The sequence below is a fragment of the Vanellus vanellus genome (genome assembly GCF_965231255.1).
Source record: "Vanellus vanellus genome assembly, chromosome: 2".
NCBI lineage: Eukaryota > Metazoa > Chordata > Aves > Charadriiformes > Charadriidae > Vanellus > Vanellus vanellus.
Window position 1 is genome coordinate 92,391,091 of NC_138906.1, and position 16,224 is coordinate 92,407,314.

The 16,224-nt window shown below is 39.6% G+C and overlaps 1 protein-coding gene across 1 annotated transcript in view; it reads right to left on the reverse strand.

Moving 5' to 3' along the window:
- ADCY2 (adenylate cyclase 2) overlaps positions 1–16,224 on the reverse strand; it is a gene marked incomplete at its 5' end in the record, with an annotated part of 231,495 nt that overhangs the window by 198,412 nt on the left and 16,859 nt on the right. The window contains one exon of the mRNA XM_082479253.1: positions 12,011–12,208. Within this exon, the coding sequence (XP_082335379.1) occupies positions 12,011–12,208 (198 nt within the window). The remainder of the gene's footprint in view (positions 1–12,010; positions 12,209–16,224) is intronic.

Sequence of the window (16,224 nt, forward strand, 5' to 3'; positions counted from 1 at the left end):
GTAAGTAAGGAGAGGTGAGAAGAAATTAAAGTACAAATTCTTTTGCTAGCCCCTCTGGAGAAGTATGTCCTGTAACCACCTGCCTACATCACCAATGAGTATGAAACTCTTGTGCTCATCTAGAGCAGATTATGTGGTAGCATAGAAATAAATATGATTCACTCGTGATAATGTGTATTTATTGCACTTTTCGGCATTTGGGACTTTCTTATCACTCAGGATTTCGGTTTCCAGTCTGCATGTGACTGAAGAAAAAATGACCTTTCCCAATTTTTCTTGTGCACCAACCTGACATTTTAATGGAATTCAATATATAAATTAATGTCATTTAGACAACATACTTTCCTTCCCTTGCCAACACCTTGGGTCATCCAGTAGACCTGGCAGTATATCCACATTGGACCTGACAAAGACCCAAAATCATATTTGGTATTCTTAAATAAGTTTCTAAATGCTGAGTAAATTCAGGTTATTGCAAGAAGAAAATGAAAAGCATCCACGTGTATCTAAGTAAGGCTGTAATCTCATCTATGTGAAAGTCATTTAAAACACCAGGTTATATTTGTTTATATACGTGTGTAAGTAATACGCACACGCTGACAGGAACTGTCATTAGATAACATATGCAGTCATAATGGGTAATCAAAGCCTGACATAAGAAAAAAAGACTTACTCAAATCTCTGCCTCATTTAATTGTGATAAATTGGGGTTTTTTTAGTTCTTTATGGAAAGTAGAAGCTTTCAGGCACATGTATGTTTAATATGATTTATTTAAATTTTCACCTTCTTTATCCAAGAGACTGTTTAATCCATTTCCTTTATCACTGCAAATTATTTGGAAAAAAATTCAGCGATCAAGACTAACAACAGCATAATAAAGGCAAATTTATACAATACTGTCAAATAAGTACAATCCTATTTACTTAGGATCAATTCTATCCCAAATGGACAAAATAAAAATAAACTAAAAATAAAATAAAACAGAATCTTGAAGATAAAACCATAATCTTTTGCTTGCTTGTATTACCAACAAAGAGAAAAAAATCTTGCCACACAGGTTTTTTTTCTTTTTTGGGGGGGCAGGGGGCAGAACTGCAAGTGTGGTCAAGGGGAATATGACAGAACTCTCATCGAGCCCTTGGATATTTGAACTTGCAACGCTATCACTGTCACTAATGACACGTAAAAACTGCTATTTACGTAAACTCATATGTATTGATTAAGGCAAAAAATACTGTTATGAAGACTGCAGCTGGCTGCCAGACAAAAAATATAGGGTGATGAAAAATAATGATGTATTACATCGAAGAAAGGCTGTCTTCATTAATAAGAGGGAGAGGAGACAAGGAGACAACTGTCATGGCACATATGAGAAGGTGATGCAACCATAGGAGGAAATGTATGAAAGGAAGAGCTGAAAAATGAATACAATGTGACTGTGAAATTACCAACACACGCAGAAAATAGTCAAAGCACATTCATACTATAAATGTGCAAACTGATAAATTAGAGAAACCGTCTCAAATTGGGATATTACAAGAAGGAAGGAATCTAGAAAGCACTAATGTGGAAAGAGACTGCAGATTACAAAATGCAAATTACTTTGCAATGCCAGATGAAGACGCGAGACAGGGAGACTGCAGTTACTAAGTCATCTCTCCACCTGCCATCTTGAATATGATTCTGGCAAAACAAAGATATTTGCAAATCAGGCAAATGTTACAGGAATCAGAACATTTAAGAAGAGATTCAGGTTTGCCAATTTAAGCAAAGATAATGCCCCGAAAAGTAAGATACAGAATTTATATACATATATGACTTAGCTAAAACGGTATGTACAAGAAGCAAATAAGAAAAGTGCAATCCAACATGATTAATATGTAGTCAAATTTTAAACCGTTCAATCCAAATCTGCCAGAACAATATAATTCAAGACCGTAAGATATTACACAACATTGACACCACTGATAAATGTGTTATTTTACAGGAAGTTTATTTTAAGCTATAAATCAATACGAAGCTTCGTAGTAGTAACAGAAAGAAAACCTTTTTCCTACCTTGCACGACAGCACATGCTGCCTGGCATGAAAACATGATATTTATTTTTAAGCCTCGTGAAAGCATGTACGTGGAGGGACAGAGAGTGGGGGGTCTTTTCCCTGACACACTGAAAATGTTTTTCTCCCACTGCCAGAGATACTGGGCTGTGTGCAATTCTCTTGGCTTTTTTGGTTGCTCTGACTGAAACCTCTGGCATTTCTGTTTGTTGGGTTTGGGTTGTTTTTTTTTTTTTTGTGGTTTTGCGGGTTTTTTTGTTCTTTTTTTTAAACATATCGCTGTCCCAGATTTCCCAAACCACTGAAATCCAGCCTGGGCTTCCGCTTGCACTACTTCACGTTGGCTGTTCTCACCTTGCACGTTCAGAGGAACTGGGGCGACCGTGCCTCTTCCTTGGGCGAGGACGAGCAGTAGCAACTACTGTGGTCAGACGAAGACAGTCTGATCAATGCTTCTTCTTAACACCCAAGCACTTTTTATTTTTGCAGAAGAAACAAAGCTTTTAAAAGACACAGTTCGGACTGGTAGCTAAGTTCCTGTGATAGTGACCCAGGCGGCTCAGCTTTTTCACAGTAATGAAGCTGGGAGATGTGTCCTTCTCCCCAATTTGGATCTCCCAAGTAGTTACTGGTTCCCTTTTGAAAGACTGCTCCTTTTGAAACCTGCCAAAGTCCTCTCGCCTTCCCTGTTCTCAGCCCTTCTCGTATCAACGTGTAAATCAGTCTCATACATTACCTCAAGAGGTAGCAAAATCATAAAAGATAAATCCTGCTGGGATTGTCCCTCTGCAACACTGAAATGTTTTCTGAGAACTGACTATTATCTTGGTCCATTATTTTTCTCCTTCCTGTTTTTCTAGACAGTCTATTACTGAATTAAGCCAATATAAACATAAAAGCTATGTCCCAATAAACAAGCAACACACAGTGCTTTGTATACAGGAAAATTATTTTGTCACATAGTAAAACAAAAGAAAAAAAAATCACTAAATGAACATGAATAATCTCTTGAACACACATCTGTTTTCTAGTTCTCAATAAATCTACAATTTATAATTTATCTATTATTTATACAACTTACATTTTAATTACACATTATTCTTAAAAAAACTGAACTTGAGCACATCTGAAATCATACAATAACACAAATCTATGACATAGTTATATTTTTGTTTTTAAGATATCTATAAAAATTTATTCATACAGATTTTTCAAATTATATTTTTTCATATGAATATATAAAACTTAAACACACATCTTCTACAACTCATACTGAGTGAGCCTTATTACATCAAATGCATTTCAACCTCTTTATTTCTTACTTTTGTAAAACTCTATAAATGGCTTAGAGGGTTTAACCACACTGGCGATTCAGTTGTAAATGCTACCAAAAAGCTTAAGATGCCTTTCGTACTACAAAACCTCTTTCTGACATTTACCAGAACTAAGACGTGCTAAAGGCACAGAATTGGTTTAAATTCAGTTCTAAGATCACATTTTTTAATTTTAGTAACCAGAAATAGAAGACCACTATAGTACAAATATTTGCGACTAATTAATGTCGGAGATATGTTTCTCTTATGTATTTTATTTCCATTTCATTACTGAATCAGCCCATCCTTATTCATGGGTTACCAGGATGAAAAGTATGCTTAGCACCTTGCCTGTCAACAAATTAGTAACCAGCAGAACATACCACTTTCTTTCAAATATTAATTAACTTAATGTAAGCAATGTTTCCTAAAATCTGCAAACTATTCTAGATCTGTATACTGGCAAGTGAAACTGAAAGGTATTTCCAAACCAGCCTATCACAAGCTGCAAGCACACAGGGGGAAATTCTGTTACCTACTTCCTCGACTAAAAGGGAAGTGATCCTCTGACAATCCAAACACTAAGATTCATGCATTTAGCACCAAAGTTGTGCCTAAAACTTCACCAAAGCTACAGAAACAGGGAACACCCTCAAACAAGTAAACGGAAGTCTTCTTATGCAGCTTGTAGGAAACATTTTCACCACCTACTGTATTTTTATTTTGTGTAACAGCTCACTAGCTGAATTATTACAGCACTAGAAACCTGCAAACAGAAACAGATTTGAGACAAATGGTGAAAAATGACAAAAGCTTAGGATCTATGATGATTCGCTCCTTCATTACCTAATTCACAAAAATAAAAAAACAGAGTTTGGCTATGTATAGGCACAAGCTTTTCCACGGCAGGCAGGTAAGCAAAATCAAAAAGTTCAAAGTCAGACTCATGCCATGTCATGCCAAACCTTCACTCCTAGAATTCAGGTTACCTGTCACATTTCTGAGTCCAAAACAATTACAATGAAAGATAAAAGCTTGCATGGATACCCTAAATTACGCTTGCTAACAAATTCTGGATAGCTTCTTTAATGGTTCTCTGGTAGCCCCCATCATACAAGTAATTGTTAACTAATATGTACTACAAATTCATTAAAATGTTTATTTCCTAATGTCAAATCAATTATTAAGCACATAAGAAGCCTCATGAATGCCTTAAATTATTAATTTCTATTTGTCATCTGGTCTCTTGACTTCAGCAACATCTGAACAATATGATGATATTTGAAATTACTATTGCTTAGTTTCGGTACTCTCAGAAACATTAATACACATATTGATAAGTGTTATTTCCCATCAGAGAGAAAAATCTTGCCCCATTCAGTTTTGCATATTTATCTGAGACTCACATTTTTATTGTACTTCGATGGAGTTACCTTAACGCTTCACTTAGCAAAATTCATTCACATGACTTGCACAGCAAATATCACACCGCACACAAACTATGCAATAATCTTGATGAAATCTACAATCAGCTCAGCCTTTGTACTTAATAGTACACTCCGAGATGGAAAAATCACTACAGGAAATAGAGTAAAGAAAAATAAACTAGCAAGGAAACGAGGGTTTCATCAGGTTCTTCTGAAAAAGGTGAAGGACACATCCAGTCTCTTCTACTCTATATTACATTAACCTCTCTCATAAGCCTTATAGTGAAGGCCTGAAGAGATCGGAAGTATAGCAAGATTATTATCGCCTGATGTTATAATTTTTGAGACTACTGCTCCAGAAGAACACTGGAAGGATAAAAGACATTTAAATAGCAAAAAGCCATGAACTTTTAAAACTCAGAAAATCCATCTCTTCAGGTTTTAGATGACCTTCAGGCACAGGTCAAAGTAAATTGTTCAGTAGTCCCAGATGTAAGTAGTGCATAGGAAAAAGGATGCTCCTGGATCACTGAAGTCCATGTCCCTGCAATCGAAGACACTGAATGACTCTCAACTAAGGTCAGCATTCCACTGTAAAACCAATTCATTATTTTAATCCTGAGGATATTAGCCACTCCACAAACCCAGTGCCCTAATGGCTAAGGGATTTATTCTGATTTCCAGTTTATATTTCATTAATGGTTGACTGATTTATTATTTTTGTGTGTGTGTGTGTATGTATGTGTCAACAATCCTTTTATCTTCTGTAGCTTCTCCTCAAATCTGATGTTTGCAGCCACAGATTATCTGTAGATGGCAGTCACACCACTCTCAGCATTCTTCTGCTGATCTATACCCAAGTCAAGCTCTTCCCATCTCCTCTCACAAAACTCTCCTTTCTCATGGCAATCTCGCTCGGCACTCTCTGCATTTGTTCCAGTTTCGGTTTACCTTTTTGAACGCAGGTGACCAGAAACGTACATAGTGATCCAAGTGAGGTTTCATCCTTAGCTGGACACTTTGCCATCACAACTGAGTCTTTTCTGGATACGTACCCTAATGACCCAGTGACCAACTAATGCTTCACCTCTTCATTCTGCTTGCCCCTGCTCATTTTCTACTGATGAAATCTCAGCCTATAGCTGAAATTTCTGCTGTTAGTTCCCAAATGCAGGCACCTCACATCTCCTATTATTAAATTTCATCTAGTTGCTATTACTGCAGTCCTCAAGGTCATGCTTTTCTTCCCCATAACATTCTGATCTTTTGCTGTATTAGGAATCTTTTAACTGGGTCATCATCAAATTTCATTACAGAGGTGACATTCTGTCACCCCACCACTAGTAAAAAGCACTAATAAAGGCAAACATTCCCCAGAGAGCTCCCTGAGAAATTCAGCCAGCAATCTTCCTCCTGCCTGATGCTCTCTGACGTCACACCAGCTGCCATCTCCCCTCGCCTATATGTACAGTTATTTTAATAATGCTCATCTCCTTTAGCACCGCTTCTTGTCTTCCATTTGGTGCTAAAACATATTTGTATCTTTTTTTACAAAACCACTTTCCCTATTTAAAAAATAAATCAGTTTTCTTTCCACAAACAGCTATCACAATGCGCTGCCATGACATAGCAAAGGTTAACAAGGGCACATTACTGCTAACAAGGTGTTCCAAGGCTCCATACACTATTTTACTATATTAATCTGCTGTATTACTGATTTTAATGACCAACTGGCAGGTCTCTAACAGCTCGGCTTTTTCCTGTTTTCTCTACAGATATAGCCATACCAGACTTGATAAACACATTTAAATGTCTTGCTATTAAGCCTGTGACTTCGTATGTCTATAAAAAAAAAGAATATTAGGATAAAAATCATCTGTTCTTCTCCTTCCTCGAATATAACTGCAAATATGGCTTATATTTGTGGATTGAGGGTTTATTCCTTTTTTATCACACCTACTCCTAAAGCACAGTATCATCTGCTGGGCAGTATCTTCATACAAGCCTCCTGGTTTTTCCTTATGTCCTTTTCCAGGTGACTATTCACTGACAAGGTACTGAACTATGCTCCTATAAGATGTAGTTCCTTGCTCGGGATACTTATTCCTGATAGTCTGATTACTCTGGAACTTGAAAAAATGTCAAGTCTCCCCCGCACTCCAGACCCTGGGCCGGTGGTACAGCTGACAGCACCTCATCCTCGCTTTCCTGCGCTTCAGGGACTTCCCTGACACCCGCCCTGCTCTCCTCCTCAAACATCTAACTTCTTTTTTTTTGGCGTTGCTTAACCACACAACACGTTACCAATAATTTACAGCAGGGCTGACTTTAGATAAGGCAGGTCCCAAGCAAGAGCGGAAACGGGAGCCGATGTAATTCTCGTACAAAGAAAATCCTTCCCTCTCCACGGACCCATCCAGCTCACCCCGCTGTCTAATACAGGAGCTAATTAACATGACCATACAAAGCCGGTGCAGGCCCTCACCCCTCAGCACATGATAGACTGATATGCTCAGGTGCCAAGATAGTATCAAAAAAAGGATAATTATAAATACTAATACAGAAAATGTTGCCTGCACTTTGTAACGCAGGGCCGCTCCAAGACCCAAATCGTTCCATACCAACGCATTAAAACAAAACAAACAAAAAAATGCTTTAGATTCAGCTCAAAAAGTAGCATTTAGGCTAAAATAGCCAAACATATATTCTAAACACATAAGTCCGTGGATAATTTTTTTTTCGGAAACCAGCAGTGTCAAAACCTGCTTGAAGTCATTTTTGAGCTGTAACTGAATATAGACAAGGAGGAACACATCTGGTGCCTGAGCTGTGCAAACGTATTTATAATTAAGTAGAATTGAATACCAAAATCCAGCAATGATAGAATTCATTAGACTAGTATAATGCTGTATAATTAGTCTCTTTTTTTCTATCATCCACTGTATGCTTTAAGAGCTCTTTTTACCCATTGATATCAATGTGCTATGACATATTTACACACACCCTGTACAAAAGGCTGAGGAAGTATTAGACATGTCAGAGGATGACATGGAAAGGCGACTGTGGTACAATAACTACACTGTCAGTGAAACGAGAGGAAACTACTTTAAATTCATTCCCTGGCATATAACGCTACAGATAGGTACTGGATTTACATTTTGTAAGGAAAGGTGCTCCTTTCTATAGTAGGGAAAAGTCCTAACACAGCAAAATCAATACATCACCTTTTTCCACCAGCACTAGGTCCTCAGCTTGCCTGCCTTGCGTTAGAGGCCCTCAACCAAACACAGCATCCACTGATCTCTGCACAGGCCTTTCTAAGCATCATCCATAGGTCATTCCTCATTAAAACCATCACCACATACTATTGCTCACACCTTCGATTTGGAAAGAACTGCCAGCAGGCAAGTGCTCTCTCTGAGCCTCTGCGTGACTTCCTTTGCTCTACTTCTTTCCTACCAATCCTGGCCAGGTGTCCTGCAACTCCTACCAGAGAGCCCAGCCTCCCTCCTGGGCTCTAGCACAGCACCGTGTGTGCAGGTCCTATCAGAGTATCCAGTTCCCAGGGCCACCAGGGAAAAGCAGGGGCTCCACTGCCAAGTTCAGCACTGACAGAACCTTGGGCTGACACCAACAAGAGAGGGTTGCCACAGTTCTTTAAAAAAGTTTGTTGGGTACCAAAATCATTTGCCATCTCTGTCCTAATTTTTTTCACATAAAGCCACCCAATGCCTCACTAAGGCGCCCTCCATCTCCCTCTCAATGTACTTGCTTCTCTTCATCATCCGTGTAGAGGAGCGAGGGAGCTTGGACTAACTGAAGAGGCGAGTTGGTCGGTACAGCTGACAGTGCCAATATCCCAGCTTCTCTCATAGGTGGGCTTGTGATTAAGCCCACACAGCCTGGTGACAATTCCAGCCTTCGGATCAGGCTCAGCAGGCAATTACTGGGCCAACATGGGGCTTGCAGACCGGCCCAAGGGATGGAGCAGCCATCTATGGCTGTGCTGCCTTCCCCCTTCAAACAGCGGCCAGATTCCTACCTGATAATAGCTTTCTCTCCAAAGCTGTAGCTGCAGCCGAACAAGAGACAAGGAAATACAGACAGATAAAAGCAGTCTGCAGGGACAGCAAAAAGATAGCTGAAACCAATTATGATTTGCACTTATTTCACATCAGCCCACAGGTTTCCAAAAAAAACAAAACTCCAAACAATGGCCCTGACCAGCCTCTTCATTTCCAGCCCTCTACTGTTCATCAAATTTATTTGAGCTATGTGCCTGCAGGCTCAGGAGGAACTGCTCCACATTAAATATATATTGAGTTCATAACCAAAATAGTCTCTCTTGGAGTGGTATTTTTATTGTAAACAAAAGCTGCAAAAGTTCACACCTAAGGTTCCTTCAGACAACAGAGAAAAACTGCATTTAGCAGTTGCAAACAGCCAAGAGGAGCATTAAAATCATTAAGCCAAAATCGAAAGGATTTGGGGTTGTCTTTTAAAGGGAGAAGTCTTATGCACAAATGAGAGAATAACATGTTCTTTCTATAAACTATGGTATGCAGAAAATTTATCTTTCAGTAGTTACTGGTACACAAGAAATGCCATATTTTTAACAAGCTTAGGATTCGGAAGACATGAAAGATACGATGAAAAGAGTATTTTTAAACTCTGCTGGACCAGAACACAAGTTAAGCTGTAATTTGAAGAAAATGAAAATAAAGCACTTGTTTAGTAAATAATTGTGCATGAACTGGCTCTGTTTTTTATTTTAGTAACTTTCTAATTAGCTATGTTGACAAAGATGTATTTGAAACAGAACTAATGTAAATTTTCCACCATATTTCTTTTCTTTCATAAAAAGGATAAAGGAACCACAAAAACACCCCAATAAGCCAAGCAAAATGTTTTTAAAATTCACAAAATGTAAAACTTCAACAAAGAAACTGTCAGTGATCACTGGGGAAGGATCTTTCAGATTTGCTTTCACATATAATTACAAGAGAGAACACTGATTATTGACCTACCTATTCTTGATGCAGAGCAATCAAAACACCAGCATCACAGGAATACACGGCAGTATTTTACTGCTCACTGCTTTTTTACAAACGTTCAAAAACATCAAACCTGTCATGAGCCTATTGTGTAAGGTGTCAAATTCCCAGAAAGATTCCTGTATTTCTTTAGCTCGCTCTTAACAGACACTAGGCGAAAGTATACCTACAAAAGCGATCAACAAAACAGCGCTGCTATTCAAAGAGGGGGAAAAAATGGTTTTGGGGAAGTGAAGCGTCCCCCTGCATGGAGCCAGATGACCTTCGGCTCCCAGCAGTGGCCAGGGGCCACCCGGCCACAGCCCCTCTCGCCCCAGATGCCGAAGAGCCTGCATGGCGGCATGAAGCCACACATCTGCAGGCGGGTCCAGGCCTTCTGGAAAAGCCCTGCCCGCTCTGGGTTGGAGCCTGCGCAGCGCTGGGCAAGGCGGCCGCCCGGAGCCGGCTGCTGCTGGCAGAGCAACCAGTGCAGCTCCCTCCCAAATATCCTCTTCTCCAAGCAACGCTTGCACGCAAAGCAAGGAGGAGGCTGAAACATCAGAGGACGTGTGTCCTGGCAACCTTGCGGGAAGACAATGCCTTTCCCCGGAGGTCTTCAGCCCTTCCTGCCTCACACGGCCAGCCACCTCCCTCGGATGCTATGGGAATGCCTACATTTTTCCAGAGAGGAACGCAAGGCAGGACAAACCGGCTTCACAGGCTAAACACAGCCCCGGGATTGAGACACCCGCATCCCTCTTAGATCTCTTTTATGCCACATGCTTTTGAAAAACATTATCGCATCTTTGAAATAACAAAATTAAACTCACTAGAATTTACAATGAACAAATAATGCGGCTAATTGAATATTTGCATCTAAGCTTGATAGCCTGAAATATTCTAGCATGACATCCCACAACTGTCAATGAAAATAAAAAAAAAATCAAAAAAGTAAGACCATGCGAATTATCTAAGACTTGATATCACAAAGATAGAGGGACTGTCATGGTGAAACCTGTATCTACAGAAAAATACTACATGTTCTGATTTGCTTTTTATTAGATGCAAGTGTGGCCTGGTTTGGTAGTTTCAAATACTTATAAAAAACAAAACAAAACAAAACAAAACAAAAATGGCAGGAAGGCGGTTTCATAGCTAGTTAATCCCTGAACCTTCCAAGAAAATGAGAATATAGAAGTCACCCACAAAGGTTAAGGGCTCCAAAACTAATATCACCAGCGTACACCAGTAATTTAAATCATTTGAATTCAAGTTTTTAAAGGAACTACTTGCATACTTAAAGTTCAGTATTTGCATAAGTCTTTGCAAGATCTGAATAACAAGTCAGAGAATTTGTTTCAAGTTTATCTTAAAGACCTAGAAGGCATCCCAGATACAGCACTACCATTTAAAGGTTATAACAAACTCATCAAATCAGCATGAAATTTTCAGAAGACATATTTATGTATTTTAAAGCTTTTTTTTCCATCCTTTGAAGGGTTTTACAATTATTATATCAGGAGTATTCCAATGTAGAGAGGCTTGTGAAAAGGAAAAGGAGAACACAGAAGAATCGGTCAGGCGCAGCGTTGGATACTGCACATAATTTATTGATGTTTCAAAAGTACTGCTATTAAAATGCAATTATATTTTTGCTTTGTCTTCATTACAAAATTTAAAAAAAAATGTGAAGGGTACTCCACTCTTTCTCTACTCATTTATTTCCCTAGAAATGCAAGGAAACTCCCAGTCCTCTTTTTTCTCACGTGTTGCTAAAGAACATCTTGAAGAGCACAGAAAGCCTACACTGACAGCTCAAACATTTTAAGCGGAAGAGGATAGCACCAGTGGTCTTGAACATAACTAGCATTTCTGCCATGTTAATTGGTGACTAGAATCAAATATTCACTTTACAAAGAAGTTGGTGACTGGAATCAAATGTTCATTATGCAAATAAGCTTAAAAATATGAAAGCAAAAGCCTTAAAATATTTCCATTCCTAAGTATGCACATCTCTTTGGTATTTATAAAATAGATGCGGGGAGTCTCAGCATGCAAACACTTAGTCACAAAAACACTTTATGAGATGTCCCACAAAAATTAATGTGAATACTTTTGCACAGAATGGTTCTTGGAAATCCACCCAATGAAGTAAAATTAATAATAATGACAGTCTTACCTGGTCCCAGGGACAGATGATTCCTCCGAAACACATAAAGAGATATCCCATGGCAACAAGGCATACCCAGACCACCAGAGAAAATATACGAAGCAGCTTCTTAAATACAGGTTCTACGCAGACAAGGATAAATATAGCAAAAAAAATTGCTAGGGCCGTTGGAACAGTTATTAAAAATGCCACATGGTCTTCAATTTCCTGGAAACAGAGGAAAATGAAAAGGAAGTTAAAAACTAATGTACTCAAAGGTCAGACAGCAATAACATACTCTAAACTACCTGCACACGGAGATCTCAAAAAGACATGGCTGAATATCAAAAGGGAGATGAATCAAAACAGAATTTCTTTCACTGTAAGAAGCTGTTATTTGGAGTATTAACTTTACAAACAACTGTTAACCACACTACTGTGTGGTACTTCTTTTACTAAATTGAGGAACTGAAGCAGATTGAGAAAACTGTAAATCACACTACAGTAATGCTCCAGGCCCATAGGACTGAGAGAATTAAAAGGCAAACCCAATCTGCAGAAGCGACATAGCCTTTCTGCTCCAGAATTCAAAAGATTTTTCTGATTAGTGTGGTTTGCAGGTGAAAATCAAGCATCCCCATTGAAGACTGCAGCTGTCAGAATGCCTCCCAAATCAACTATGTGTCCATCACTTCATAAAAGCCTTTTTGACAGTGATATTTGCCAGGTACTATAGATTTTGCTTCTGTTTAAAGTATTTATCTGGAAGGATGGGTTCTAGATTACATATACACATTTTCTCCAAGCAGCTGCTTACTTCAAAATGTGCAAACAACACACAGAGCAAGAGTGACACTGAAGTGAGATTCAGAATAAACACTATTTAAATTTATTTACAGAACTTACATAGAAGTTACCACACTAATATCTTTAAATCATCTAGTGATGGATGCATTCAAAAAGAATAAATATTTGATTTTATATTCCTGCGCGTATTCAAAAGTATCTCTGGTTGAAGTACATCAACAGCACTGCATCAAAGCCTGGTCATAGGATCCTTAATCATTCCAGCAACTCTTATGAATTTTCACAGCCTCATTTGTAGCAAAAGGGATTGCAAAAGCAGGCCCCGACTGCCACTGTTGCAACAGTACAAAATCCTCCACAAACCACACATTTCATGCAGAAAAGCCCCATATCCACTTATTCATGCTGGTAAAATCTTGGGAACAATCTGAAAGTACCTATCCGATGATTTGTAAGACAACTAAGCACAAAGAAATAACATTTCTTTTTCCCTAGTTTTGTCGTTGTTTCCTTAGTGCCCTGACAAATCTTGTTTATTGATGGCTTTTCAACTTAACATTTTACTTCAAAACTTTTTTATGTGACTTTTTTCCCTTTCTTATGTGTATAATACTTGCTACAGTTAGAGAAAAACTAAAAAATTACAAGTAAATTTGTAAAATTTAGAAAAATTTACAAATGCCATCAGCATTTTTTTTTTTTTTGGGGGGGGGGGAGGGGGCAGGGAGGAGGAATATTCCACAGATAATAAGTTTTACAACCCGCCATCTCTAAAGAGACCCTTGCTGTAAGGTTCTTTCCCCCTCCTCTCCTCAAATTTGTTTTTTTTTTTGCTTGCGGTCGCACTGCACATGGTGACACTCACCCGCTGCATCGGGCACCTCTGCCAGCCCAGCACCACCATGCCGGCACCTGCCCCAGCACCAGGCAGCCCCACGCCAGCAGCCACTCGTACGCACAAACCCGCTGCCAAACCTCATCCAAAACCCTCCGCGTTTCGTCAGGAGTGTCGAGGTGCAGATCACCTCTCTGCATTAGTTGAGGATCTCCTCCATGCCGACACTGGCAGGCTCAAACCAAGGGGAAACACCGTGATGAAAGTCCACATGTGTGGATGTTATTTACCTAGACTTCAGTAAAGCCTTCAATACTGTTCCCCACGGCATCCTCATGAAAAAGCTCCTGTTTAATACCTTTATTAATGATCTCAACGAAGAGATTGAGAGCCCCCTCAGTAAGTTTGCAGCTGACACCAAGTTAGGTGGGAGTGTTGATCTGCTTGAGGGTAGGAGGGCTCTTCAGAGGGACCTCGATAGCCTGGATGGATGGGCCGAGGCCAATACTATGAGCTTCAGCAAGGCCAAGTGCCGGGTCCTGCACTTGGCCACAACAACCCCATGCAGCGCTACAGGCTTGGGGAAGAGTGGCTGGAAAGCTGCTCATCAGAAAGGGACCTGGGGGTGTTGATTGACAGCAGGCTGACATGAGCCAGCAGTGTGCCCAGGTGGTCAAGAAGGCCGACAGCATCCTGGCCTGTATCAGGAATAATGTAGCCAGCAGGACAGAGAAGTGATTGTCCCACTGTACTCAGCACCGGTGACGCCTCATCTCGAGTACTGTGTTCAGTTTTGTGCACTGCAGTATAAGAAGGACATTGAGGTGCTGGAGAGGGTGCAGAGAAGGGCAATGAAGCTGTTGAAGGGTCTTGAGAACACGTCTTATGAGGAACAGCTGAGGGAACTGGGGTTGTTAAGTCTGAAGAAAAAGAGGCTGAGGGGAGACCTTATTGATCTCTACAACTATCTGAAAGGAAGCTGTAGAGAGGTGGGGGTCAGTCTCTTCTCACAGGTTACAAGTCATAGGACGAGAATAAATAGCCTCAAGTTGCACCAGGGTAGGGTTAGGTTAGACATTAGGAAAAAATTCTACATGGAAAGGGTTATCAAAGACTGGAAAGGGCTGCCCAGGGAAGTGGTTGAATCGCCATCCTTGGATGTATTTGAAAGCCGTCTAGATATGGTGCTCAGGGACATGATTAAGAAGTGGGCCTGGTAGAGTTAGATAACGGTGGGACTTGATGATCTTAAAGGTCTTTTCCAGCCATAACGATTCTATGATTCTGTGATCTTACGGTGCAGCCTGCAGATTATCTTTCACACACCCTACCCTGCCTGACAAAAGGCAGAGCTCATCTTTCAACCCTTCTTATTCTTTCTTCCCTTTTAAATTTACAAAGTCACACATTTAAGCAATTATTATTGCAGCACTGATGATAGGGGTATAAGCAAAAGAAGAGTTGAGAAACTGTAAGTGACGGTGCTAACTTCGAAATGCAAACACTAATCTTCCCAATATTAAATACACACATTAAGGCTTTCAAGCACTTGAGTAGTTGTACTGAAAACAAATTTATGGGCCTAACGTTAGGCACAGAGGTAAGTGTCCGCATGAGTACAGAGCTGTATGAAGTAAGATAAAGTGCAATCTTGCATAGTATGAGACAAAATATAAAACCTGACTAGTACTCGTAAGAGCTACCGATTTATGTCTCCGAATGTTGTGATTTTTGATCATTCCTATCTCTGAAATTTGATTCAGTGAATGGATTTTCACAGTGGATCGGTTTTCAGTGGATTGATTTTCAGTGAATTGATTTTCACAACCAACGTCAGCCAGGGCAACATCAAAAGCATTTAACTTCAGCCTTTGACTTCTGCACTTCCAGGTGAGATTGCAAACCTCTTGTTACAATGTCAGAGGAATTACTCCCTTCACTGGTGACAGGACAATGTTACGTTCCGCGCATCACTTGTCACGCAGCCAAGGTTGCAGCACTGAAGGAACCCGCAAGCTCCTGGAGGTAGCCAAGACTCAGGAAAACCACAGGTTTAAATGATGGCAAATTGGTATTTCAGTGATAACGATCATGCTACAAATAGACTCGCGAGAATATCCACATGCACTTCAACAGCATGCTTCTCCATTTCAGTAAAAAAAATAAAAGTATCGTGCTTTCTAGGACATTCTTGCTTCATAACAAATCAACAATATTTAGATTTGTTTAGAGCATACGCATGGTCACATAGCTACTTATTTCTGTATGTATTCTATCATTAGATCAATCCATCAGAATGTTTGTTCCAGATTAACAGCTGATCAGTCAATTTCCTTTTTTAAGCCTACACTGATTATAACACTTAGCTGAGCCATTTTGATCACTACAGTCTAAAATTTTATTTCTGTTTTCTCCCCTTCTCTGGTTGGCTATTGGACAATTTTGCATTTGTTTTGGTATAAACATATGCAGGAAAAAAATAAATAGGGCACAATGTATCAGCTCCTCATCACCGCTAAGTGAATGCGGCCTCTCTGGCTGCAGTGGGACATCACCCCTCTGTGTGAATTCTGAAGCAAAATAGAAATTTAAAGACAGAATA